We start from the raw sequence: 25384 nt of genomic DNA on the forward strand, positions 1-25384 counted from the left end.
AGTGTATCGTATTTTAAAATTCAGTGCTGTGCTGATCATTATATTTAGCTATTTAACACATTATATTTCAGTGCATTCTGTACTGTACCTCTGGATGAAACGGATGGCAGGACTGTGGTCGTCTGCGATCCTTCTGAAACTTCAATCTGTCACACTTCAGAGACTCATTATGTGCTCAGAGGTCAAGGATGGTAATCATACTAACACCAACACAACTGTAAGCCAATCAATATGATACTATTTTACATTTTGGCAAATAAACATTGTGGCTAATTCATTTGATTTGTACATTCTCATTTGTAATTTGTTGTATAATACATCATGTTTGGGGTATGGTCCTTTAAGCTTACTTACAAAACATACAGTTTGGTATAAGACAAACAGATTCATGGATTCAATCAGAAACAAGCATCACTTTTGTCAAATTATTAAAGGATATAAATGATCTCAATGGGCTCCATGGTAACTGGAAGAGCAGAGCCACAGTCACATTTATTCTCAACCACCACCATAAACAGGTTACTGCTGGGAATCTGCTGAATCACAAATGTCCTGCGTAGGAAAATACACAACAACAGCAGCATTTATTCATCCAGTAATAAAATAATTTAGTAATAAAACAAATTCACCATTTCATGGACAACAAGATCCAGACATGCACCACACACACTCACACTGTTGCTGAGTCTTGTTTACTGCACTTGTGACATTACAAAGCATTTCCATTGTCTCGTTTTGCCTAGTTTGGACCCTTGCCTTGTTTGTCTGTTTATTCCTGTCTGCTGCCTGCCTTCTGACCATCTGCCTGCTTATTTGACTATAACTCTGGATTGCCTGTTTACATCTGTTTACACCTGGTTTGACCATTGCTTTCTTAACCATTCTCCATTTAATAAACTTGCATTTAGAACCACAATTCCGTTGTTAGCGTCATATCGCGTTACATAGGCCTTGTATCTACAAAAGCATTTGTTGATCTTGTCTTTTTCCTGGGAGTCTCTTTTCTGTATTTTACACCCATCTCCCACCACCCTCCAGTTTTGTTATTTCTCCTGGAAACTCCCATAATTAATATGATACCGTATCATCCTCAAAGTTTGGTATAGTAGTCCCCCCAATTGTACCTTTGCTTCAGTCGCCTACCATAGACTACATTCTTCTGATTGAGCCACTTCTTTAGACATTCAGTTGTCACAGAGATAACATTAGTCCTATTTTAAATCTGTCGCTATAGTGAAACATAGGTGTTTGTAGCTCCACCCCTTTAAAAAAAAAGAAAAGAGTACTGGAAACAAACTTATTCATTTGAATGTAAAAATAGCAAATTAAAAAATATGTGAGTATGTGATAAGTTAAAACTTCACATACTCGTTACTCAATCAGAAACTTATTTGACATTTTGTAAAAGGAGGCATAATACGGCTCCTTTAATCTCACTTTTGAGCCTGTCATCCAATCACAGTAGAGTAGGGGCGGGACTATTGTCACACTAACCAACTGTCACTGCACCAAGCACAGCAATGGTATAATAGAGCAGAAATCAATATCGTTGTACTATATGAGAACAGTTTGGTCATAAACTATCTGTGAAATCAGTTACTCAGTGTGTTCTCAGGTGCCATTCAAACTAGTGCACTTTCAGCATTTTAGAAAGAAAACATTCCTTGTTCAGATACATGAGCATATTTTGCTGGTATTCGTAAATGCAAAATATTGATAATGATGGTGTGGATTTTCTGATTGATATCTGCTCCAGGGTTGAGTAAAACGTATCCTTTCTTATGTCTTTATGATTATTAATTAAGATTATTGTTTAATAGCCTAGATTATATAATGATCCTAATGTCATCCCACTTCAGAGTAAAATTGGAGCAATATGTGTGTGATTGCTTTTCTGTATGGCAAATGATTTGTTTCCTCGGGATCTACCCAGCTAGGTCAGAGTTCATGGAGACCTCTTGAGTGGACCTGGACTGGACTTATATTGTTTTTTGCTAATGTGTTGATTATGCCTGAAATGATATTTGCCATTTTAAAAATTGGCAAATATCAATTTAAAAGTGTTAAATCTTTTCAAATTAATTCATTTGTATGTAAGCTGTCAGTTTAAAAGTGCATTATATTGGTATTTATAAATTTTAAATTTATTTGATATAAATTTACCAGTTTTGATAAAGATGGCTGACACTCAGCCTTGGGTAAGAAACAGATTATACATTGAATGTGTGTGTTCTATTCCTCTGTGGATCCTTTCACAGGCCTGGAGACAGCTCTAGCTCTAGCAGCTGTCTGACGTTTGTATAGTTGAGATATTGAGATATGGTTCAGAATTGTGCGCACACACCCACGTAAAAAAATTCTAAAATTCTAAAAAAAAAGTCTATCTATTTAACCAGGTTAAAACACCTATATGTTTGACACAGTTAATGATGAGAGTATAATTGTTGATGTTTTGAAACTGTAAGCAGAGCAGCCTACAAACTCATTGCTAGTGTTGAAGCTGGCTTCTGCTGATGAGACTACAAACTATCTTCAGTAAACTTTCTTTAATTAAATCTTCGACTTCAGCTCTTCTTCATCTGACAGACTGGTCTTTTTTGGGTTCAAATTTCCCCTACAGTAGTGTAATTGTCATATGAGAAGGGCTTGATTAGAGAATGATATGCAATGGTACAGAAGACCAATCAGAGAGCGATTGTTTTCAAAAGCTTGCATTTCAATCCATCTATACTGAAACTGAACATAAGCACTTACAAACTAAAACAGGGTCTTTAGCATTTTCAAAACACTTGAGGATGTTGGAGTAGTGTGGACAACAGGAATAACCGTAACAAAATTGGAAGCACTTAAAAAAAATGCACTATTATAAACAGTGCCTCAGCACCTGCAGATGTGTGAGCAACCACAGTCTCTTGCTCTCAGCGAAAAAAACTATAGGCCACAGAAGCGCTTTTAACCAGCCACAGCTCTGTGTTTTCAGACGAGCGCTGTTGTTTTCAGATGCCTACGAGCGCTTTGGTGAACACATAGGCTGAGGCCTAAATGACTAGATAAACCACATTTGAATTCTACACCTACATTTCTGCCAATCAGAATGTTTTTTTTAAAGGTGTACCTTTTATGAAACACCTTAAACAAGTGGAAACATTGACTTAATTTAGTATAATCTCTGTAAATATATAGCTAAATGATCTTTACATGTAAACAGCTTTCCTTTTACATTTAAAAGACTTATTGTCTGTTCTCTGTAAATATATTAGCATGTAATAATAGCAGGGGACTGTGTGTGAAACAAATGCTATTGTTAACATGGCGTGAGCAAACCCACAGTCAGAAATAAAGATGTGAGAAACATGAAGCGTGCGATGATAACCGCAGACTGACAAGAACAGCTTTCCACATCACGATGCTGAATATATACATGATGTGTGGGTTTGACTTTCCCACAGTTTTACCAGTTCAGACACTTCTTAATTAGAAGCATAAAGGTGACTGTGAGAGTTAAGAGCTTGTTTTAAATGTATGTGTATAAATCAGCACTTTGGCTTGCTTGAGTGATAACTTTGTTGAGAGTTGTTCACGTAAAGGCTTTTAAAAGAAGTAGGAAAAGCATTAGTTGCAATTTTGAAACACATCTTTTAAGCATTTCCTCTTTTTTTGTGCTGTGCATTAAGCATGCACGCACATCGGCAGCTGTTCTCACCGTATACAGCCATTGCAGTCAATGTTGCCAGTTGTCTCTTTGATGGTACGCTCTGAAACGAAGGCTGGGTATTCTGTGTCACAGGGCACCATCATTGTCCTCTGAGATCTCTGAGCTGGACACAAGAACACAAACTCACCACACAGCTCAGACATACAGTTGAAGTCAAAATGATAAGCCCTCCTCTGATTTTTTTTTTCTTTTCAAATATTTCCCAAATCATGTTTAACAGAGCAAGGAATTTTTCACAGTATTTCCTATAATATTTTTTCTTCTGGAGAAAGTCTTTTGTATTATTTTTATTAAAAGCCGTTTTAATTATTATTTTAAACCATTTTTAGGGATCAATATTATTAGACCCTTTGAAGAATATTTTTTTTCAGCCACAGCTCTGTTTTCAGACAAGTGCTTAGATGCCTAAAAGTGCTTTGGTCAACACATGAGCTGAGGCCTGAATGACTAGATCAGGGGCGTCCACACTCGCTCCTGGAGGGCCAGTGTTCTGGAGAGTTTAGCTCCAACCCTAATCAAACACACCAGAATCATCTAATCAAGCTCTTGCTAGATATACTGGAAACTTCCTGCCAGGTGTGTTGAAGCATGTTAGAGCTAAACTCAGCAGGACACTGGGCCTCTAGGATCGAGTTTGGACACCCCTGTACTAGATATACCACGTATGAATTCTATACTTACATTTCTACCCATCGGAACTTCTTTTGATGGTGTATCTTTTATGGTTTATCACTCCTTAATTTTCCTTAGGCTTAGTCCCATTTTTCCATCAGGGGTCGCCATAGCAAAACTAACCGCCAACTTATTTAGCATATGTTTTACGCAGCGGATGCCCTTCCAGCTGCAACTCAAAACTGGGAAACACCCACACACACTCATTCACACATATACACTACGGCCAATTTGATTTATTCAGTTCACCTTTAGCGCATGTCTTTGGACTGTGGAGGAAACTGGAGCACCCAGAGGAAACCCACGCCAACATGGGGAGAACATGCAAACTCCACACAGAAACGCCAACTGGCCCAGCCAGGACTCAAACCAGCGACCTTCTTGCTGTGAGGCAACAGTGCTAACAACTGTATGTTTTATTTATACATAAACAGCTTCATATTCCACAGCTGTAGAAAGTCATATTTGTTTTATTTATTTTGGCAAGAATAACAGCTGTTATAATTTTTTTCAAAGCATTTTAAAGGACATTTTAAATCAATATTATTACCCCTCTTAAGCAATTTTTTTTTTTTATTGTCTATCAGTGTTGGAGTAGTTCTTTTAAAAGAGTATCTATAGTTACCGGTTACTTCTCACAAATAGTAACTGAGTTACATAATTTTAAAAGTAACTAATTACCAGGAAAAGGAACTACTGCCTTATTTAAAAAATCTAATTTGTCAAATGACTGTAAAAATAAATATAAAACATTGTACACTAATCTCATTCATTCATTTTCTTGTCGGCTTAGTCCCTTTATTAATCCGGGGTCACCACAGCGGAATGAACTGCCAACTTATCCAGCACGTTTTACGCAGCGGATGCCCTTCCAGCCGCAACCTGTCTCTGGGAAACATCCACACAAACATTCACACACACACACTCATACACTACGGACAATTTAGCCTACCCAATTCACCTGTACCGCATGTCTTTGGACTGTGGGGGAAACCGAAGCACCCGGAGGAAACCCACGCGAACGCAGAAAGAATTGACATCAGTAGTTTACACAATTTCATGGGTTCAAATCATTAAAAGGGTAATTCTTTAACTAAGGGCACTTTTATGTCCTTTGATCATATATCCAAAAATATATATCATTTTGTTCAAATTCCCTTTTCTTTAAAAAACTAACAATAAAACCTACTTAAAAAAATTACCAGCTTTCTATTATATTTTTTTCATACTATTCAACCTCCTTAGGTGTCAAAATCACTGTCACCAAGTGGCACACCCAGAGATTTAAACTACAACAATGAAAATAACATTTTAAAATATTATTTATCTAGTATCTATTGATGTATCTTAATGAAGCACTAGCGAAATAATTTAAATATTTTATAGTTATTAATGTGAGACTATTATCAATATTACTTTTTATACAAATTGAGTACATTGAAATGAGTGTCCTTTCCACCACAACACTGTATTGTCGCTTTAAAAAGTTTGTGTGAAAGATTATTTTAGTGGTTTCTATGAAAATAAATAGTGCCATCTGAGAACATGTTCAACACGGAGGGAATTTAAATTTTGATCAACAACACTTGAAGAAAAATCAAGGTAAATACTGCTTGATAAGGAACATCATTTATTATATGTAATTTCTAAATATGTTGTACCTTGAAAGATGTTTTTAAAAAACAAACAAAATTAAGGTAAATAAGAGTGTTTTGTATACATGAAAGGCTAGTATCAATTTAAAGCTAATCTGTAAAGCTATTTTTAATTTTTTTCACAATAAACTGTTGAAATGTCATTTCCACCACTGTCATTTCCATCACTACACACATTTTTAAAAAAATACTTAAAAAGTTCTTATTACTCATTAAATGTGTATTCACAATGTATAAGCTCATGCTCTATTTAATATACATATTCAGTTTATTTATTTTCAAAAAGGCTCTAAACCAAATTAATATTCAATTTTAGAGTGTGGCAGGTGTACAATTCAGCATACAACTAATTTATTTCATTGACTGATGTATAATTATATAAATTGTGGAAAGATTGATTAAACTAGATACAAAAATGATCTTAGACAAAGTTTGACTGCCATCATTTATTTCATTTTTAAGAAAGCTGTATATAGAGATGTGGAGGACATTTGTTCAGTTCAGGATGGAGAAAATGTTTTTCATCTTATCTAAGTTTGTCCTCTTACAGATCCTAAAACTAGACAAATAGTTTAAAATTATAAGACTATGTTACGTTAATTCTGAACAGGTTTTTTTTAATTTTTTTTACTCAAATTCACAAGGCTAAAGGTGCCCATAATTGAAGAATGGCCCTTATATGTTTTCAAAGAATTTCATTATCATCATATTATGGTCATGACTGCCAAACATGACATTATAAACTGTATATGAACTACATTTTCTAGTGTGGAAATGTTCCGATTTCTACAGGTTAATAGAGATTTATAGGCTTTACAGTCCTTTATTAAATTACTGTCTAATATCCATTATACATCATGTTTAAGAAATGAAAAATAACCAGGACGTGCTCACAGGAGCGTGAAACCCCATTAACATGTTCCTGTCATATGTGGACTGATACCTTTGACTGTGGAGTCACAGTTCCACCAGCTATACAGGTTAAACTCCAGCAGAAATCTGCAATAAAAGACACATTCCCGTTCAGGAACACGGACGGAGAATCCCAAGCTGACAATAATAATTAGAAGGCAAAAGGCTTTTTATCTCACATGACAAGTTCTGTCAAGAGCCATTTCACAGTGGTGAAGGGCTGAAAGGGAGAGTGCAGCGCGTCAGTGGAGACAGGAAATAGAATTCAGAGGCACTGAAGTCAAACGTTACAGCACTGCGTATGGCCTACTCACATCCAGTAAAGTGCGTGCGCTGTCACTGCTGCCTGCGTACTCCTTACACAGAGCCTGATAGTCATACAAATTAATCCTAGGAGGAACAAAAAGCAGATTAGCAGTTCAAAACAATGCCTGGTCTTATTTAACCCTACACTACCTGACAAAAGTGTTGTCGCCTATCCAAGTTTTAGGAACAACAAATACTAACTTGACTTCTAGTTGATCATTTGGTTTTCAGAAGTGGCTTATATGAACTGCAAAGGCCTGTAGATTACACTTATTTTACCAAAATAAAATGTGATCATGCCTTAATTTTTAATTATTTAATTAAGGCAGTAAGGTCTGATTTTGCTTAGACAAAAGTCTTGTCACTTAACAGAAATAATGTACAGTATAGAATATAAAGTCATGCTGCAGTGGAAAAAGAATTAATATTGTGTCTGACTCCTATGAGCTTGGAGGACTGCATCCATACATCTCTGCAATGACTCAAATCCCTTATTAATAGTCATCTGGAATGGCAAAGAAAGTGTTCTTGCAGGACTCCCAGAGTTTATCAAGATTCTTTGGATTCATCTTCAATGCCCCAGACATGCTCAATAATGTTCATGTCTGGTGGCTGGGCTGGCCAATCCTGGAGCACCTTGACCTTATCTGCTTTCAGGAACTTTAATGTGGAGGCTAAAGTATGAAAAGGAACACAATCCTGCTGAAGAATTTGCCCTCTGCTGTGGTTTGTAATGTAATGGGCAGCACAAATGTCTTAATACCTCAGGATGTTGATGTTGCCATCCACTCTGCAGATCTCTCACACATCCCCATAGCATTTTTCCTTCCCCAAACTTGACTGATTTCTGAGAAAATCTTTGGTCTGTGTGGGTTCCAGTAGGTCTTCTGCAGTATTTGTCATGATTGGGATGCAGTTAAAAAGATGATTCATCAGTAAAATCTACTTTTTGCCATTTTTCCAAATGATCAACTAGAAGTTATTATTTGTTGCTTTTACAACTGGGATCGACGACAAGACTTTTGTTGAGTGGTGTGTAGATTAAAGTCACTGGGTTTACCGTATTTCTCAAATGTGTTTAGAGACACTTTTGATCCTAATCTTTGTGACAGATTTCAGTAGTAAAGTGGTATAAAATATTAAACAATACAGTGCTATAATGAAACTGAGCCAAGGACAGACAACCAAGCATAGCACAAATAATGTAAACCTTAAATTTTGATGAAGTAAAAGCTTTTAGATCATAAGCTTAAACTATACTCTGATTTTACATATAACACAGGGTAATCGAATAGTGTACATTGTGTGTGTGTGTGTGTGTGTGTGCTTTGTATATCAAAAGTATACATTAGTATAGCACAAACTTACTATAGATGCACAAGAAAAATTTTCTTATCATTAACAGAGATTTATCATCTTGAAGCTATGATTATAACTAGGGATGTCCAGATTCGATCACGCTATTGGAAATCGGGACCGATCATGCGGTTTCAGACTCGATTGGAATCAGACATTACCTCCCAATCAGGACTTGAATATACATGTTTTTAGCACATCTATAGTTATGCAGTGGCACAGAGTTAGCCCTCTTTTTTGACTTCACACAGAAACAGCAATGTGTGCGGAATGACATCACTTTGTTGCAGAATCGATGTTGGTTAAACGCCTTCAAAAAAGTAGAACATGGAAGCAGCTTGAGAGTGTATGCAGTCTGGAGGTATTATAAAGTTGATGACAACATTGCCAAAGCAAACTGTGAGATATGTAAACTTGGGATTGCCTGCTGGGTGTTTTAAGTTGAGGTGCTGTCTTTTTTATATTAGATTTACTGTTGTCCAAAAGTGAAGAATTGATGTTATTGTTCAAGCTACCTCACAGAAGTGCTGTTTGTTTGTTAACAGAGTTGTTTTATGTTAAAATAAGGTGAATTAAATAAAAAATAGGGAACAACCTGGATCTGTTTGTTCGTTCTTTTTTTTTCTTTCTTTTTTTATGAATTACAGAAGTATCGGATCGGGTTCCGGTATTGGCAGATACTCAAAATCAAATGACTTGGACTCAAGGGCAAAAAAACCTGATCGGGACATCCCTAATTATGACATGACCTGAACATTGTTATGCAGTTTTATATTTTACTGCACTAATTTGTTTGTCCACAAGGTGGCATTACTTTGCTGAGAATAGCAAAAACACTAGCCAGCCGCACTTAGTATGTCAGTGGTTTTCAATTCTGGTCGTCGAGACCCCCCACCCTGCACATTTTGTCTTTGTCTTCCTTAACAAATAAGAGAGACATACAAAATGTGCAGGGTGGAGGGGCCTGAGGACTGGAAGTGAGAACCACTGCAGTAAGGGAGCGAATTTAAAGATACCAAATGTTTGCGATTGCTTTCTTTGACTTCTTTAGATTTGGTTAACTAAGGTTGCCATGTTGAGACTACAAAATAGAAACTTAATCTTAAAGTCCTAAATATGCAAAAAAAAAGTTCTGTAAAAACTTTAACACTTTCAAGAGTTCACACTTTGCTGATGATTGATTATAAATTGAGTTTGGCATGCTGTCCCGGGAGAGAGCCCTGATCCCCTGATCTCCTCATAAGATCCTTGAGACTTCCGTTTGTAGGGTGAGAGGGGAGTTGAAGAACGACAACTGACCGGTTAAGGATTTGCACCATTGACATTCCTGCTGTGAGGCAACAGTGCTAACCACTGGGCCACCGTGCCACCCTATAAAGGGAATGGTGGAGGAGTAGGATGTGGAAGGGGGATTCTTCAAGGCAAAGATAACTGAAGTAAGAAACTCTGATTATTTAAAATGAGTTAGGAATCAGCTGATTCATGCATAGTTAATGCGGTACTAGCCATGATCAATCATAAGCATGTGCTCCTCTCAAAATTAGTTTATAAATAAACTTCACCTATTGCATTTTTAAATTACAATGTTAGCTGAAGTTCTATTCTAACCTGAAGCTAAATTTTTCATAGTTCGCAAAACAAAAAAGACGAAGAAAAGATCAGCTATCTGCATTATTTACTATCAGTAGTCTAATCCAATCCAATAGTAAATAATGGAGACTGCCGAGTGGTCACCTGGGTGTAATGTTCGATGTTTGAGTTTTTTTGTAGAATGCATTTCCATCTCCCATTATTCACATGAACACATTTTCACAAAAAATGCATTTTTTTTGTAATGCAGTATTATATCCATAGATCGTTTCTCAAATGATATTTCAAAATGTGCATTAACACAGGGTGATAGAAACCCAGCTACTGATGCACTACGTCAAAAATACTATGCACACTTGTGGTCTTTAAGCCCACTCAAAGGAGGAAATACATGTAAGAATACAAGTGCAAAGATCATACGTGTGGTTATTTGGAGAGTATTTAAAAGGCTGTGATTGACCAACAACAACAAAACATTTTGAATTTAAAATACCACGAATTGAAAGAGACTGATGTTCAAATAGGAAAACTATTTACTAATAGAACAAGAAAAATAGCTTTAATTAGACAATTTTTAAGGATGTTTTGATCTTTTTGATAACTATTTTGCAGTACTCTAAAGGAACAAATAGATAAAAATGATAGTTATAATTAAACGTGCTGCATACTTGTTGCATGTTGTAATGCTCAATCAATGATTAGTATGCAAATTACCTCATAAATATGCAAATATTAGTGTTTACTCTGGGCTTACAGATGTAGTGTAAAATCTTGAAGCCTGACAGTGCAGGTTAATTCATTAAAAAGAGGTTAATATATGAGCAGTGCGTCTCTCACTTTTTAAACGAGCCCATCAGAAGCAGTTTATTCATGACGGCTCCTTCCACTTTTCCAAAGAAGAGGTTTGTCTGTGGAAAACACATTATGTACAGTTATACAAGTCTCCATTTCATAACAATATCAATACTGTATATGGTTTTTTGTGTCATACCTGAGAAGTGTCTTCAGAGACCAGGATGAAGCCATTGTTGTCTATGAGATAGCATTTAATGTCCTAATATAAGATGGAAAGATAGAATATTCAGTTAAACTTCTCATTTGATAATTTCTGACCAACTTTAATAACTTTAAACATCTACTGAAGGTACATTTTGAGCCCAAATGCAACAAGACGGTAATATAACACACATTTGATAGCTTTTACAAACATTAATAGGACAGAATTTAAAGAGAGTACTTATTATGTTCCTTTTTACAAAATGAAAAATAAGTCTGATGTCCCTAGAGTGTGTATGTGAAGTTTCAGCTCAAAACAATTCAAATAATGTTTTATAACTCTTTAAAATGGCTCCTTTTAGGCTTTGATCCTAATTGTGTAAATTTGGTGACTCTCACTTTAAATTTAAATGAGTTTGTGGTCTTTAAAAAAAGGCGGAGCTACATATGTCAGTATAGTGGAAGATTCAAAAACAAGGCTAACATCATATGCTAATGATGGAGAGATCATCACTAATGAGACGGGGCTTTCCCCCTCTGATGTCACATACAAAGGAGAAATGTCCATCAAACTGTTTTTGGAGTCCTGGATCTGAAGTGTGATCCAAAAAAATATAATTAATAATTTTTTTACCACTAGCAGCTGGTTATATTCACAGATTGTTGCCACACAACTGCATTTAAAAGTGATTGATAAAAGTGATTTTTGCATAATATGTTCCTTTTAAAATGAGAATCGCTATAAGCCAAAGTCATATATCATATAAGATGTGCAGACTGATCTAGTAAGCTTGTCATGTTCCAGAAATCTCCATTGTAAAACGAGCATGGTGAATACAAGCTACTCCATGAGCTTCATGAATGAAAATATAGCCAAAGGGAGAGAAAAACAGTCGCATTTACCTCATTATCACAACTGATGGTGCATTTCCCATCCAGAGCATTACACTGCGTGGACAAACACAATGATAAAGACATGAAGCAAATGCCATTGTTATGCTTATGAACAGCTACATTAGTTTTCTAGCAATATCTCTACCACAATCTCAAACATTATTTCTCGCTGTTTTCCAGCAGGTGACAATAACATGGTTCATCACATCAGCTGTTAAAGGTCTGGTTTGGTAAATATATACATTTATGAGAGTGTGCTTACCTGCCGACTAGCGGTCCAGAATTTTCTCTGAAAGAATTCCAGCTTCATTTGAATTCCCACAGCTTTGGGTGTCATAAAAAACACATTCAGTATAATGATATCATAGATGTTTTCTGAGTTGTGTTTTAGCCCACAATACATTTAAAAACCAATGTATTAAATGTGATTAAATACAAATGCATGTACCTGCCACAATAGGAGACTTTCTGTCATCGAGAAGCTGGATAGCAGTGCTCGCCAAAACCACACTCTTATTTTCACCACCTTGAAGGAAATATCATGAATGAACAGAAATGCACTCTTTAAGAATCAACATTCATGAAGTAGAAGTACACTGCAAAGATGCTTTTCTTACTTCGATTTTTTTTTGTCTCGTTTCTATTCCAAATATCTAAAAGTTCTTAAATCAAGAATCATTTTCTAGACAAGCGAAACATAGTGGTTTGTTTTAAGAAATAATATGCCAAAATGAAGAGAGTTTTCCTTAAATAATCTTAAGCAAAATAATCTTATCAAAAATCGAAAAACAAGATTATTTTGCTTACCCCATTGGCAGATTATTTTGCTTGATTTAAGGAAAACTCACTTCATTTTGGCATATTATTTCTTAAAACAAGACAATATGTTTTGCTTGTCTAGAAAATGCTTCTTGATTTAAGAATTTGTAGATATTTGGATTAGAAACAAGACCAAAAAAAAAATCTAAGTAAGAAAAGCATTTTTTGCAGTGTAGTTTTCAAACTGCTGGATTATAACTCATAATAGTTTGCAGGTTTGTTTTCAGGGAGAAAGTATGCTAAGTACAAATATTAAGCTTCAGCTAACCAGGTAATTATCAATAATTATGAAAGTGAAATGATCAGGCAGATTCAGATTATTTGATGTATTAAAATATATACATTAACTCTATTATTATTGATGTCAAATGTTGCGTGTCTAACAAAAATTTACTATTGGGTGTGAATTTATCTGTCACTTAGATTTAACAAGCATTGTTTGAAAGTCTATGACTTCCTCAATACTCAAAAAAGAGAAGAAAAAGAAAAAAAGAGGAACAGATGAAACAGTTAGAGAAGTTACAATAAAATAGACAGACTAAATGTAATAAAGTTTGATAGACAGATAAATAGATAGTTGAACAGACAGACAGACAGACAGACAGACAGACAGACAGAAAGAGATGGATGGATGGATGGATGGATGGATGGATGGATGGATGGATGGGTAGACAGACAGACAGACAAGTTTAAATTATTTTTATTATTTATTCGTTTTTATAAATGTATTATTTTTCAAATGTCTATATTATATTTTTTGTCATTTTGATTTCAGTTTAATTAATTTAATTAGATTCTTTGTCATTTTAATAATCAAATATAAGTGTAAAATTAGTGTACATTAAAAAATATTATTTAAATAAGTGATGTTTAACAAGGCAAATAAATGTTTGCAGTGTTTCCTATTACTTTTTTATTTTATTTTGACTGAAATCAATTAAGCTTTTACAGTCATAAAACAAATTATTAGAATTAATACTAGCCCCCTTAAGATTCATCCCTTTTTAAAATTGGCTACAGAATAAATCATGGCAGTCCAATAACTTTACTAATTAACCTAACTTGCCTGGTTAACCTTGTTAAGCCTTTAAATTAGACTTTCGGTTAAAAATCTAGTACCTTGCAAAAAAACTAATAAAATATGTACTGTCATCATTCACTCATTTACCTTCAGCTTAGTCCCTTATTTATCAGGGGTCGCCACAACTATTCCAGCATCTGTTTTACACAGCGGATGCCCTTCCAGCTGCAACCCAGTACTAGGAAACATCCATACACACTTATTTACACACACTACAGACAGCTTTCAGAATTCACCTATAGCGCATGTCTTTGGACTGTGGGAGAAACCGGAGCACCCGGAGGAAACTCACGTGAACATGGGGAGAACATGCAAACTCCATACAGAAACGCCAACTGACCCAGCTGAGGCTCAAACCAGCTACCTTCTTGCTTGCTGTGAGGCGATTGTGCTACCCACTGTGCCACCGAGACGCCCTTTTTATAAACAAATTTTTAAAAATCCCTCACATTTAACAGGGATAATAATATATTATTAATAATATACTATATATTATTTTGCAAATAAAAAAGTTGTATGTTTTTTTGTTTTAGTGAACTATTGCTTACAACCCCTGCTCTACATGTAATCACCACCAGAGGGCGGCATTTATTTACATAAATATTTATAAGCCTAAATCTATTAAGAGCTTCTCCCTCATTTGCATATTCAGATCAAAAGCGGCACGGACTGAAACAAACACTCAGTTAGATGATAAAACAGAGCTGATTTAAAGCTGCACAGGCAGATGAGGAAGAGTGTTTGATCAGAGACGAGTTGAAGATCAGCGCTGTCTGTGTGATAAGGAGCCCAAGAGCTGTTGAGTGGGATGTAATGATCCTGATCTGACACACACACATGCACACACACACACACGCATGCACACGCACAGACAGACACATTGCCTGAACATAAAAGTAGGGCACATTAATTACAGGCGAAGGAAAGAGAGACAAGCAGACAGTCTGTGTGAGGAGAGCAGTACAGTGCAGATACAGTAACAAACCACACACAGACGACGTGCTATTAGATCAACAGCTTTCAGCACATGGACATTGACTAGTGTGCCATACAACTGTGATTTCACACCTGATATCTGTTTCAGCTACATTATATGATTATCTATGGGAAAAGTATCAGCTGTGAGATTTACAGTTGAAGTCTGAATTAAGTTAAATAAATGATAAAATATAAAATAAATGTACATTATTAGCAATATTATTTAATTAGGGAAATAAATACACAGGGGGGCTAATGATTCTGATACCAACTGTGTACACTCACCGGCCACTTTATTAGGTACACCTGTCCAACTGCTTGTTAACGCAAATTTCTAATCAACCAATCGCATGGCAGTACCTCAATGCATTTAGGCATGTATACATGGTCAAGACGATCTGTTTCAGTTCAAACCGAGCATCAAAATGGGTGCAAGAAAGGTGATTTAAGTGACTTTGAACTTGGCATGGTTGTTGATGCTAGACTAGCTGGTCTGAATATTTCAGAAACTGCTTATTTACTGGGATTATCACGCACAACCTTCTCTAAGGTTTACAGAGAATAGTCCGAAAAAGAGAAAATATCCAGTCAGTGGCAGTTCTGTGGGTGCAAATGCCAGCTGGTAGACAGCAACTCAAATAGCCACTTGTTACAACCGAGGTATGCAGAACAGCATCTCTGAATGCACAACACATCCCACCTTAAGGCGAATGGGCTACAGCAGGAGAAGACCTGCTGAAAACTGAGGCTACAATTCACACAGGCTTACCAAATTTGGAAAAATGTTTAATAAGTTTCCATTTCTGTTACGACATTCGGATGGTAGTGTCAGTCACCAGATCTCAATTCAAAAGAGCAGCTTTGGGATGTGGTGGAACGGTAGATTCGCATCATGGATTTGCAGCCGATTAATCTGCAGCAACTGTGTGATGCTATCATGTCAATATGCACTAAAACCTCTGAGGAATTTTCCAGTATCTTGTTAAGTCTATGCCACTAAGGATTAAGGCAGTTATGAAGGCAAAACTGGGTCCAACTTGGTACTAGTAAGGTGTACCTAATGAAGTGTCCAGTGAGTGCATGTAAGATGAGTAGTGGAGTGTTAGTGCTTATTAGAGATTAGTGTTCGTAATGTTGATTTTAATTTTATTTAAAATTAATAATAATTATTTTTAATTTACAAAGAAATAAAGTTATAATATGAATGAATTAAAGATTTTACCTTATGAAATATGAATATAATCCAAACTATTAATTTATAAATGCTTGGAATATTTTGCATCCCATGAAAACTTTGGATGTTTGTCAGAGTAAACTAAAACCTTATTTATAATAAATGTTTTATAAAACGATGTGTAAAGTATTACATTATAATATGTATAATGTTATAATAACATTTTTTTTTGTTTTCAGCTAGTTTTCAGCTAGTCATCTAGAAATAATTTCTCATTTACATTTTCAGCATTATACTTCTATTTTAGTCAGACAGACAGACAGACAGACAGACAGACAGACATAGCTCTAACAAAACAAAAACAATTTAAAAACTAAACAATTAAAAAAAAAAAAAAAAAAATATATATATATATATATATATATATATATATATATATATATATATATATATATATATATATATATATATATATATATATATTTACATTTTTAAAAACAAATTTAAAAAACAATTTAAAACTAAACAATAAAAAAAAATTATTATTAATATATATATATATATATATATATATATATATATATATATATATATATATATATATATATATATATATATATATATATATATATATATATATATATTTACATTTTTACATTTTTTAAAACAAATCTAAAACCTGTAATATTATCTCAGTGACACTAGAGTAACAGCTGTGTTTGTTGATGCACTTGAAAATCCTACCTGAACTGAAGGGAATGGAGTACACAAATGTGCCGGGCACCTGCTCTGCTGCTCTTTTATACCACAGAGGAAAGTGATCAGCGTTAAAGACGCCCTCCTTATCTTCAGCAGTGAGGAAATCTCTGCAGTCATACACAAACACTGATGGTTCATTTCATCATTAAAAGACATTTTATTCAACCAGTGCAATGGGATCAGAATTTGTCATTAGTCAGGAGTTATCATTTATATATCATGATATTATCATGATATTATCATTATCATATCAGCTCACCGATTGGTCAGTTGCTCAGGAACTACAAACAAGTTGGTTCTTGAAAGGCCAGTCCGGGTGCCGAGAAAAGCAATCTCAACCCCTTTATCAGAGTTCCTGCAGATAAAAACAAACAAAAACAGTATTAACTGAGACAAGATGGTGCACAAAAGCTCTCAGTTATTTTCCTAGACGACCATTAAATCATTAAAAAAGTTCTTAAATATCTGGAAGACTCTAAAGACTGCTCTAATTGGATTGAGTAAATTTACTCCCATTCAACCAAATGTCTTTGCTCTAGAACTTTTAATATTTATTTTTATTGTACTGTTTACTGCTTCTACACCCCTTTTCTTCTGTAAGTAGTTTTGGTATGAAGTATGTAAGATACTGTTATGTAAAGTGTATTGTTGTTCTGTTACTGTCAGAAATTTGTAACACAATTCACGAGTTCACACTTGCAAGCGTTTAAGGCGTATTTGGCGTGCTGCCCGGGGAGAGGGCTCTGAGCTCGGGTAAGACACCCCGACTCATGTTATTCCCCTTAATAGGGAACAAAGAGGAGTTGGGATTCGAGCGAAGTATCTAGCCCGGCCCCAGAACGCTCCCCCCAGGAATGTAATGCTTAGAGGTGAGGTGTCGGGGTGGTGGAGGGATGCTAAAGTCTTGAGATACTGCCGGTAAGACAGCTTTGGTATATATAGGAGTTTGGTCAAGAACTGATTGGATAATAGAATAATTGTCAATGACCTATCTGATACAAAACTTCTGCGCGTGCTCCTCCCGAAACTTGTTTACAAAACATTACGTGAAATAAAAATGTGGCATCTTCAAGGTTAAGTGAAAGTTCAAACTCACTCAGATTTATTGAGGGCCAGTCCAGTCCAGTAGGCTTCTACAGGAGCGGTGACCACAGCATCAAACAGAACCTGCTGAATCAGCTCTCTGTCACCTACAACAAGCAGGAGAGGACATTTACACACTCCAGAATACGTGTCGGACAGCGACTTTAATGAGGACAGTCTTTAAACCACTGAGGTAATTTTGTAAGATAGTTAAAGGACATTGTGGCCAAACTTCGCAGGAACAACTACAACAAAACACTGAAAAACAGTGCAGGTCAGAGACTTTTCAGGCCAATAAAACAGCTTTGTGAGAAGGAGAGTTCAACAAAGTGACTTTTATGGACATTTTAGTAGTGTGAAATCATATTGTGTATAAGAAATAATAAATAGAGAAATACATGTAAAATATCAGAAAATATACTTGCAGTTTATTACAATATTTTTGTATCGTAATATACATCACCAACCCAGACAATATATTAAACTATTAAAAATGTTAATAAAGGTCACTTTTTCAAAGGTTTTTCATGTTTAAAAGTTGTTGGAAGAAAGAGTAAAGTCCCAAACAAAGCATAAATAAAATGGGGAAAACAAATGTGCATATACTCTACCTGACAATAGTCATGTCACCTATCCAACTTATTTAGAAGCAACAAATAATAACTTGACTTCTAGTTGATCATTTGGTATCAAAAATGCATTATATGAAAGGCAAAGGCCTCTAGATTATGCTTATTTTACCAAAATAAAACAAATTATCATGTCTTGATTTTCTTTAATTAGGACAGTCAAGTCTGACTTTGCTAAGACAAAAGTCTTGTCACTTCACATAAATAATGTACAGAATAAAATATAAAGTCATGGAGCAGAGGAAAAAGAATTAATATTGTGTCTGCCTCCCATGAGCTAGGAGGACTGCATCCATACATCTCTGCAATGACTCAAATCACTTATTAATAAAGTCATCTGGAAGGGCAAAGAAAGTGTTCCTGCAGAACTCCCAAAGTTTATCAGGATTCTTTGGATTTATCTTCAATGCCTCCTCCATCTTACCCCAGACATGCTCAATAATGTTTATGTCTGGTGGCTAGGCTGGCCAATCCTGAAGCACCTTGACCTTCTTTGCTTTCAGGAACTTTGATGTGGAGGCTGAAGTATGAGAAGGAGCGCTATCCTGCTGAAGAATTTGCCCTCCACTGTGGTTTGTAATGTAACGGGCAGCACAAATGTGTTGATACCTCAGGCTGTTGATGTTGCAATACACTCTGCAGGTTTCTCGCATGCCCCCATACTGAACGTAGCCCCAAACCATGATTATTCCTTTACCAAACTTGATGGATTTCTATGAGAATCTTGGGTCCATGCAGGTTCCATTAGGTCTCCTGCTGTATTTGTGATGATTGGGATGCAGTTAAAAAGATGATTCATCAGAAAAATCTACCTTCTGCCACTTTTACAAATTACAAAGTCAAGTTATTATTTATTCATTTTATAACTGGGATCAACAAGAAGACTTTTGTCAGGTAGTGTATGTTTACCAATGAAAAACAAAGTTTACTTAAGACATAACTGACTGGGTTTAAGTAAAAACCTGCCAAACAGACCTATTCTTCTGTGTATTGCTTTCTATTTCTCAACTTTAAAATGTGCACAGAAGTTTAGACCGTAAAAAAAGCTCTTTTAACTGAAAATTGATTGAGTTGGAAAGAAAAAAATCATTCTTAGGTGGAACAACTTGTTTAAATGAAAGTTTATGAACACTCCTTAAAATAACGTGCATTGATAAATCAATCATACAATGCTTAAGAATGCGTGTTTAGAAAGTAAATGAGATTTTACATTGATTTTAAATGGCATCTGAAAATCTGCTCACACTTGAAATGTGGTTTCCGGCTGGTCATGTAGATTTTGATAGCCTGAACTTGAGTCAGGTGCCGATGCTCATGATGCTCTTCTGTGGTACAGTACGTCCTGAAACGTACAAAAAATAAAGTCAAACACATTCAGTTGTGAGATTTACAAGAGTATTATTATAGCTATATCTAAAGTGGTAATACAGGTTTACCATTCATCAGCAAGGGCTACATCCGGCTGCTCCAGATCATGTAGACCTAAGAAAAAAAAAATGTGTTTATTAGAGATTAGGGAGGATTATAGATGAACTGGAGGGTTCTGGATACTTATGGATATAACAAGCAGTGAGAAAAGAAAAGAGAGCAGATCCTTTCTCACAAAGCGCTGCTGTTAAAATGAGCACAGACAGCTAATCCGTCTGAATTATGATCTTTGTGTTTTCGGCCCAGAGGAAAGGAAGATATCAAGAAAACAGATCTGGTTACCTATGAAGGACTTAAACAATAACTTCAACAATACTTATAGTTTGCAGGACAATAAAATAAGTTCACAATGAAAGTATTAACATGGTAATGAATGTGTATATACAGAACATGTTTATGAAAAGTATTATATATTATGCAATAATCATATAATATTTGATCATTTTATTGCATAAAATAGATTTTTTACTTTGATTTTTTGTTTTGTTTCTAGTCCAAATATCTAAAAATTCTTAAAACAGAAGCATTTTCTAGACAAGCATGAACTATTGTCTTGTTTTGAAGAAATAATATGCCAAAATGAAGTGTGTTTTCCCTTAAAACAAGCTAAATAATTTTCCAATGGGGTAAGCTAAAAAATCTTATGTCAAATCGACAACAAAGATTATTTTGCTTACACTATTGGCAGATTATTTTGCTTGTTTTAATAAAAATCTTTTAATTTTGGCATATTATTTCTTAAAACAAGACAATAAAATAATTTTTTGAAGTGTTGAAGTGTACCACTGTGATGACTACATGATTACTACAGAAAAAGCAAAAATTTCTACAGTATCTATGCCACAAAATATAGTTCCAGGTGTTTTCATATATATAAAAAAAACTTAAAATCAAAATTTTTTTTATTAAACTAATGCATATTTGAACATTTCAGCCAATGTAATGAGCACCAGGTCGGTAGTGGCGTATAAAATGCTGGAATTGTTGATACTAAAGACTAAATATAAAATGGATAAAGAAATGTATGACATTTTTTAACCATTTATCATTAATTTCAACACATGAAAATGAGAAATGAATGTATGCTAATGCTTCACAATATAACAACCCCTTTTAATGAGTAAGTAACAAAACCATAAAGAGTTAAACTATAATAATTAACATTCCTAGATCATTCTTCCTCATAAAGCAAATCCTCACCAGCTTCTAGTGAAACATTCCCTTTAAAGAAGTACTTTCCATGTCCTCGAGAGAGTGCCACTCCTACACTACAAACCAAAAAGAAAACAAAATGTAATTATGTATTCAATTTGGTATTTTAACAAACAGTACAAGAAACACCACCAACCTAAATGGAGTTCCTTTAATATCTGTGTAGTAATAATCATTGTGCATCGTCAAGACTCGTTTCTGGTGGGAGACAAATGTAAAGAATCAAGTATTAGTTAGTAAGTTATATTTTGCTATTAATGTTCTTTGGTAACATTTTAATTTACAGTGCTCTTGCTACAAATGCCATGTACTTACTATACAGTAGCAGCGTTTCTGCAGTTTTTACAGTCAAATTTAAGACTTTTAAAGACCTTTTTAAGATCATTATTAATGAAATGTCAGACGTATATGGGGCTAAACACTAATAGAATAGGAAAATATTTTTAATAACCTCATCAAAAAATGTATATTAATAAATTAATATTTAGTTATTAATAATTTGTCAACATTTCTTAAAAATAAATAAATAAATAAATAATAATAATAATAATAATATATGTATGTATGAAAGCTTTATATATGAGCTAAATATATGCACAACTGTCTCTCTAGGTTAGTGTCCTTACCATAAATAAATGAAGAACTTTTGATAAATAGTTAAAATTTAAACTATTCGTTAAAAGTTTTATTGAGATGGATTGCTGTTGATGTGATACCTGAACAAGTAGCTTTTCATTGACGTAGGAAAATTAAGACCTGCTTAAAATTATTTAAGACCTACAACACAATATTTTGGTAAATTTAAGACTTTAAGGCAAAAAATTTTGTTTTAGCAATTTAAGACATTTTAATACATTTTAAGAACCCATGGAGACCCTTTATAGTAATAATAAATTAAGCATAATTTCATGCAATTAATCCTAAACTAAACCCTCATCCTCACCTTAACCATGCAGTATAGTATAGTTACACTGTAACAAGGACAATAAAATAAAGCATAGCCTTTTTGAAATAACTTCATACTACAGTATTGTCCTATACAGTGCTGAGCATAAATAAGTACACCCCATGTTTATACACTTCTCAGTAAAAATAGGTCAAATAATTTGGTGCATTTGAAGAAAACTGTTTTATTAAAAAGAAATATTAATGAAAATAATAGTTTAGTCACTAAACATCTTTAGAAATAATAAGATAATACATTTAGATTTAAGCAAAATATTGCAAAATATAATCAACAAAAAGAAAACAACATTAACAAACTCATATATTTTATGTAATTTTTTTTCTATATAATGTAATATTTTTCCTAAACATATACATTTGGGTGTACTAATTTTTGTACCATTATTGATTTGGCTTTAGTACAGACTAATCTAATGTACAGGTATAGGCAACTATTAAAGCATCCTATTAAAAATATTAATTTAAAACAGATTTGTCTGGGGTGTACTAATATATGCTGAGCACTGTACAAAATCTTTAATTGTAAAAGATTGTAAGAAAATTGTAATTGTCTTGCATGTAAATTTGTTGTTCATTAGTAATGTATATTTAAGTATTGTTTATAATTTAAATTTGAATTTGCATGTTTGCTGTTTTTAACATCTGGCAAAGATGCTACCAATAAAAACTAGCCTTCGGGCTAATTTGGATACATTTACATATTGAGGAATCTTAAATATATTCTCCACTGTCCCTTCGCTGTGAAAATAAGGAAATATGAATAAACATAAAAGCATTACCCCTTTGTCCACTGTTCTTTTTACTTCCATTGAGAAAGTGCCAGTTTTCCTGTTCACCATCGCTGTACGCAACTACAAACAAACACATTTAAGAAGAATTACTTATTTATTTTAATTTACCACATTAATACTATTAATATGTATTTTATACAATTTTACAGATTTTATGCAAGTAGATGAACGAAATGTATAATAACTAAACTGAGCATCTGCAATGCATCAGCATACTTGCATAAAGCTAATACTACAGCAAGTGTACTGCATTGAGTGCACTCATTAAAGAAAACAACAACACAAAAAGTGATCCATACAACATCCTCAGTGTCCTCCCACTCCACCTCGGACAGGTCCACACTGCTGTAACTGGGTTTCTTCCTCTTCTGGCCCTCCTGGTACTGCAGGAAAAGACACAAAGAGGACAAGAAGTGCTTTAGAGGACAGCAATGCAGATGCAGTCAGAAACTGGGACCATATGGGCAACACGATGGAGACAGAAACGTACAGTACGTGGTGATTGAGGCCATTAGTCCAGCGTTTTTCACTCCTGCCCTCTGATGTTCCCACTCGCACTGCGCATTTTACAATTTTGTACTTCTTACTCCAAAATGATCAGAGGCATCCTGAACTAGAAAATGATGGACAGGCAGGAAGCATGTTTTGATTGACTGGTTGTGGGCCGCTTCTGTGAGTCTTTTATTTAGCGTTTACAGAGTCTGTCACTGAGACGGCTGTGACACCTGTTTCAGTGCTATCTGTCATTTTTGTGGTATTACAAAAAAGAAACGTGAAAAATCCAACATGTGCAGTGCTGAGGGATTCCAGGAGCAGGATGGAGAAACTGTGGTGTAACGAAATGAGTTTTGTTTACACGCTATCAGTGCAGCCAGTGTCTGGCTTATAGGGATCTGTGTCAAAATAATCGGTCTAATCTTTTTTTCTTCTTCCTCAGATTGGTTTCTGGAAATTCATTCTGTCATGGTTCTGTTCCAATCCCTAATGAGCTGCCTTGCTGTCTTCTGTCTACATGGGCAGAACTCTAAACAAGATGGAAACTCATAAGTGACAAAATTCAATAAATCACGTACATAAAAACTGAACAATAAAGGTGCTGTATGCAAGTTTTTGACTTAATTATTGACTTTAATGTGGAGCACACAAACAGCTTCTGAGAATGCTAAGAATTGATTTGTTTTATTGGATGTTTTTTCTGCCAAAGCTTCAAATATTTAATGTTATATTTGACTTTCATTGTGCTAAATATATATGTTTAAAGACAAGAAGGTATATTTATTATGTGTTAAGTGAACCACTCAAAATATGTAGAAAAAAATTGAAAGGTTTTAATACTATTTATAGCAATTATTTGTATTTTAAATTTGATCACATACAGTGCTCAGCATATACAATTACATCCCCCACAAATCTCTCTTTTAAATTTATATTTTTAATAGGATCCTATACAATATTATATTTGTGCATATACATTAGATTAGTCAGTACTGAAACCAAATCTGGAGCTTATCTAACAAAATAACTTATGATAACGGTCCAAAAACTAGCACAGCCAAATTTATGTGTTAGTTGAAATTTTGTAGGTTGCATATATATTTAATATGTTTATATATATATATATATATATATATATATATTTATATTTTGCTTGAATTTAATTGTATTATCTTTCTATTTCTAAATATGTTTGGTGACTAAAATATTTTGTAATATATATATATATATATATATATATATATATATATATATATGTGTGTGTGTGTGTGTGTGTGTGTGTGTGTGTGTGTCTGTCTGTGTGTGCGTGTTTAATAAATCTGCTTTGTTTAAATGCACAAAAAAAAAATACATTGCCTATATTCACTCAGAAATTAATAAAAAAAATATTCATTTTCAAAATTGGGTCTACTCGGTTATGCTGAGCATTGTATAAAGCATTAATTTAAATATTTCATTAAGAAATTATTAGTATTTTTCTATGTATTGCAGTAACAATACAAGAAGTATTGATGGAGATCAATACGTTAAATGTTAATTAATTTTCTTTTCAGCTTAGTCCCTTTACTAATCAGGGGTCGCCACAGCAGAATGAACCGCCAACTTATCCCGCATATGTTTTAACCTACCCATCACTGGTAAACATTCACACTCATACACTACGGTCAATTTTAGCATACCCAATAAACCCACATGTCTTTCGACTGCATGAAAATGACGCTCGTATAATGCAGCTACACGATGCCTCAACATTTTTAGTGTCTGTTAAGTTGCTAATATCAAAATGCAAATAGGCAGGTCCTCACATCATGTTTTCATTCATTTTTAAGTAAGTGAAACTACGTAACCAGGGTGATGTGAATGATGTTATAAA

The 25384-nt window shown here is 34.3% G+C and overlaps 1 protein-coding gene across 7 annotated transcripts in view; it reads right to left on the reverse strand.

Annotated features, from left to right (window-relative positions):
* cacna2d3 (calcium channel, voltage dependent, alpha2/delta subunit 3) overlaps nucleotides 1-25384 on the reverse strand; it is an 86886-nt gene that overhangs the window by 3134 nt on the left and 58368 nt on the right. For all 7 annotated transcript variants that reach the window (XM_073917004.1, XM_073917003.1, XM_073917002.1 and 4 more), the window contains 20 exons: nucleotides 23316-23399; nucleotides 23005-23076; nucleotides 21396-21457; nucleotides 21248-21315; nucleotides 20056-20101; nucleotides 19864-19961; nucleotides 18004-18097; nucleotides 17167-17262; nucleotides 16893-17014; nucleotides 12545-12622; nucleotides 12359-12420; nucleotides 12106-12150; nucleotides 11198-11260; nucleotides 11044-11114; nucleotides 7269-7344; nucleotides 7134-7174; nucleotides 6986-7041; nucleotides 3704-3818; nucleotides 440-552; nucleotides 89-171 (listed from right to left, as the gene is read on the reverse strand). In XM_073917004.1, the coding sequence (XP_073773105.1) occupies nucleotides 89-171; nucleotides 440-552; nucleotides 3704-3818; nucleotides 6986-7041; nucleotides 7134-7174; nucleotides 7269-7344; nucleotides 11044-11114; nucleotides 11198-11260; nucleotides 12106-12150; nucleotides 12359-12420; nucleotides 12545-12622; nucleotides 16893-17014; nucleotides 17167-17262; nucleotides 18004-18097; nucleotides 19864-19961; nucleotides 20056-20101; nucleotides 21248-21315; nucleotides 21396-21457; nucleotides 23005-23076; nucleotides 23316-23399 (1545 nt within the window). The remainder of the gene's footprint in view (nucleotides 1-88; nucleotides 172-439; nucleotides 553-3703; nucleotides 3819-6985; nucleotides 7042-7133; nucleotides 7175-7268; nucleotides 7345-11043; nucleotides 11115-11197; nucleotides 11261-12105; nucleotides 12151-12358; nucleotides 12421-12544; nucleotides 12623-16892; nucleotides 17015-17166; nucleotides 17263-18003; nucleotides 18098-19863; nucleotides 19962-20055; nucleotides 20102-21247; nucleotides 21316-21395; nucleotides 21458-23004; nucleotides 23077-23315; nucleotides 23400-25384) is intronic.

The sequence above is a fragment of the Danio rerio genome, chromosome 11 (assembly GCF_049306965.1).
Source record: "Danio rerio strain Tuebingen ecotype United States chromosome 11, GRCz12tu, whole genome shotgun sequence".
Classification (NCBI taxonomy): domain Eukaryota; kingdom Metazoa; phylum Chordata; class Actinopteri; order Cypriniformes; family Danionidae; genus Danio; species Danio rerio.